The sequence below is a fragment of the Loa loa genome (assembly GCF_000183805.2).
Source record: "Loa loa unplaced genomic scaffold supercont3.3, whole genome shotgun sequence".
NCBI lineage: Eukaryota > Metazoa > Nematoda > Chromadorea > Rhabditida > Onchocercidae > Loa > Loa loa.
The window spans coordinates 1165691-1169389 of NW_018108183.1; the positions used below are offsets into that span (position 1 = coordinate 1165691).

The 3699-nt window shown below is 24.0% G+C and overlaps 1 protein-coding gene across 1 annotated transcript in view; it reads left to right on the forward strand.

Moving 5' to 3' along the window:
• Positions 1-34: 34 nt before the first annotated feature.
• Positions 35-3699, forward strand: part of LOAG_16449 (calcium/calmodulin-dependent protein kinase type 1) — a 7071-nt gene continuing 3406 nt past the window's right edge. The window contains exons 1-4 of the mRNA XM_020449101.1: positions 35-175; positions 1786-1904; positions 2557-2671; positions 3184-3272. Coding sequence (XP_020307476.1) covers positions 74-175; positions 1786-1904; positions 2557-2671; positions 3184-3272 — 425 coding nt within the window. The 5' untranslated portion in view covers positions 35-73. The remainder of the gene's footprint in view (positions 176-1785; positions 1905-2556; positions 2672-3183; positions 3273-3699) is intronic.

The following is a 3699-nucleotide window of genomic DNA, read 5'->3' on the forward strand; positions in this document are numbered from 1 at the left end:
CATTGTGATAACAAATTTAACTCGAATCATAGTTAACATGCTAGATAGCGCTAAACAATAAAACAATAAATCGATGCCGCTATTCCGGAAAGATAGAAAGGAATCGGAGGAACAATTCAGTATTCGTGATCTTTACGAATTCAAGGACATCTTAGGTACCGGTGCTTTCTCCAAGGTGTGCCCTTTCTCTGCTAATTCATTTTTTTTCAATCTTCTCTCTTTCTTTTTTTCTTCTCTCTCTCTCTCTTACATAACCTGATTTTTATTTGCACATATGTACATGGAAAAATTTAATAAAATCTGATTATGTCATCTCGAATAACGAAATCATTAAATAAGATTATACAAAAATCTGATTTAAAAAAAATTGAAAACAAAAACAAAGAGAAAAAGAGAGAAAAAAAAACAATAAATTAAAAATCTTTTACAAACTTTACGTTCATCAACCATTTTGCATGAATCATTTATTACAATCATTTTCACCTGTCCCCTTTTCCAATCATTCCATTCTTATTGTTATATATCAGTAATATATTGTCTGCTATTAATCATTCTTCTTTTTTTTTTTTTTTTTTACTTTTGTTTTAAATTTTATAGAATTATTACAGTTTACCTTTCTCTATTCCTCCCTTTTCATTTTCTTTTCTCCTCTCTACTTGCCATTTATGGCTCAATCCTGTCGTATGTCGCACAAAATTAAAATCATTACACATTTTGTAATTTGAAATGAATGCATTTGAAAATAAACATACCTGTTTCATTTCATAATGATTCTTTTCTCCAAATTTTCTTTTCCTTTTTTTTTTTTTTTTCCGTTTTATAATACAAAACGATGAAAATTTTCTTTTTTGGTTTTTTCTAAAAAGAAAAAAAAAAAGTGATTGGAATTATTTAACTTTTCAAATAGATCGTTACATATTTCTTTAGGCTTGAAAATGTTCCACTTTCATGAATCCTTCAAATTTAACATCAACTGTCCAATCATTTATGATAAATTTTGACGAATTGAAATAATGCGATGGACAGAATAATTTGTGAATAAAGTTTGATATGAAAATTTTAACAACTATTCGTTTACTATTTTTGAAATTTGGTATTTCAAATATTTCATTTTACTCATTTCCCTTTTTCATATTTAATATGAAAATGTTGGACGGATAGGATAATATTTTCTAATTATTATATTATCTGAAGCAGAAAAAAAACGGTGGAAAAAAAATTAATTAAATATTGCAAATATTTTTTTTAATTATTATTTACAAAATGTGAAACTCTCGTGTGAATAATTGCAAAATGTCATTTATTTGTCGGAAGATAATATTTGACTGATGACAAATTTTATCCTATTTAATATAATTTGCTAATTAAATCATGTTTTTCAACAATCAAATGTAAACTTTAGCACGACAATATTGCAATATGAAGGGGACAAAAAGTTAATTTTGAAATGTCACAAAAGATTACAATTAATTTTGTTACAGTAATACTTTGCCATTTTTCTTTCTTTTTTTTTAAAAAAAAAATTGCATAACAAGTAAAAATTCAATTTAAAAAAAGTACAAAATTGTAAATTGTAAAAATTTCAACAGTTATTACCATCAAATAATTCTGGTTAGTTCAGTTAAAAGGAAATACGAATGAAAATGAAGCAATCTTAAATCATTCAATTTAATCAGTTTAAAAAAAAGAAAAAAAAGAACGAAAAAATTGATCATAATTAAATAAGTTAACTTAAATTGTGAATTCTTTACAAATAAATTTAAAACATTTTTTTAAAATATTCAGGTTTTCTTGGCTGAACAAATATCAGAACCTGGTTTTTTGGTTGCAATTAAATGTATTGATAAGAAAGCACTGAAAGGTAAAGAAGAATCGCTAGAAAATGAAATTAAAGTATTACGCAAGTAAGTTACATCCTACTCTCTTTTACTTATTTAATCAACAATACTTTATTGTTGCAATAACTTTTTGCTTTTTAAAGAAATAAATAAATTATTTTATTATTGATATGACATTATCTTTTCGTCATCTGCACTTCCTATCATTTATCAACATCGGTTTATCACTTTATTTTCACTGAAAATTCCGTTTATTTTGAAAAATTAAGAGAAAAAAAAAGGTTTTCGCAACAAAAAATATTTGAAAAAAAAGATAGCTAAAAGAAAGTTGAATTTAGGTTTTTTAAAAAATGCAAAAGTAAACTATTAACAATAACATTCCAATCTTCCTCTGAAAAAGAAAAAAAAATATAAAATAAAAGTCTGACATAATGCTATTAAACATTGCTTTTAGTATTACTGCAAATGTTTTATACTAAATGAGTAAAATCAGTTTAATACATTCAACAAAATCAATTTAATATATCCGATAAAATTTGAAATAAAGGACGATTGTTTCAATTTAAATAAATTATTTGTATAATTATTTTTTTTTATATTATTTGTATAATTACCAAACTATTATCATTCATCAAAACATTTTTCATTTTTTATGTTTTTTTCTGCCTCGAATTTTACAATTTTTTAAAAATTAACTCAACATTTTTCTTTTATTCAGATTACGACATTCAAACATAGTGCAATTATATGACACTTTTGACGAGAAACAATATCTCTATCTTGTTATGGAACTTGTCACTGGTGGCGAACTTTTTGATCGAATTGTCGCAAAAGTATTGTTTACGTTAATATCATACCCTGATGTAATTTCATTCAAAATTCTTTTACTTGCAACACAAATCTTTTTTTTTAAAGCATTTACATATCAAAAAAAAAGGAAAAAGGAGAAAATTAATTAATAAGTAATAAGTAGATTTTTTTTTTTAAAAAAACTTAACAGTTAGCAACGAAAATTTGGAATATTATTACTAGCGTATTAGCAAAATAAATCTAGCATGCACTTCTTTTTTTTTTTCTCTACGGACATTTTTGGAATAAACTAGTCAAAATTTCAAATATTCTATTTACTTTTTGAAATTTATCAATTGTTGTTTTTATCAAAGAAAATAATTGCTAATAATTATTGTGTATTAATTAAAACGGACATTTTATATTTCATGCAATTAATTTCATATTTTATGTTCGTGATTAGATAAGATAGATCAAAAATAATTAATTAACGAAATATTTGAAAAATGTGAATGAAAAAAAATATTGTCACTAACTCTTTTTTTTTTTTTTATAGGGTTCATTCACGGAGCGTGATGCATCGATATTGATGCGACAGGTACTTGAGGCAGCTGCATTTATGCATGAAAATGGAGTCGTTCACAGGTAATGCTTTCTTTTTTTTTTTTGAATTCATAAACATGATAATTAATGCATAGCAGAAGATAGTATGAAGATAACAAAACATAGAATTAAATTAGTTAAGAAGAGAAAATAGAATAGAAAAAAAAAGAAAACAATAAAGGTAATACCTTTATTGTTTTTTTTTTTTTTTGGTTTTCGTTTTGCTTTTTAAAAAACGATTAAAAAGTAATTTAAAAAGTTAAAAAATGGGAAGTAATTTCGATCCCCAAAGTTTTAGAGAGTAAAAAGTAAAGCATAAAAGTAATGCTAAATTACTGATTTCATGATTTTTTTTATCAGCACAACCATTACTTATCAAATATTTTTGTTTTTTTTGGAACTTTTACTTAAACATAAAAGTAATATCGATTTTCTGACTTCATGATTTTTATCAGCAGAATCATATTTT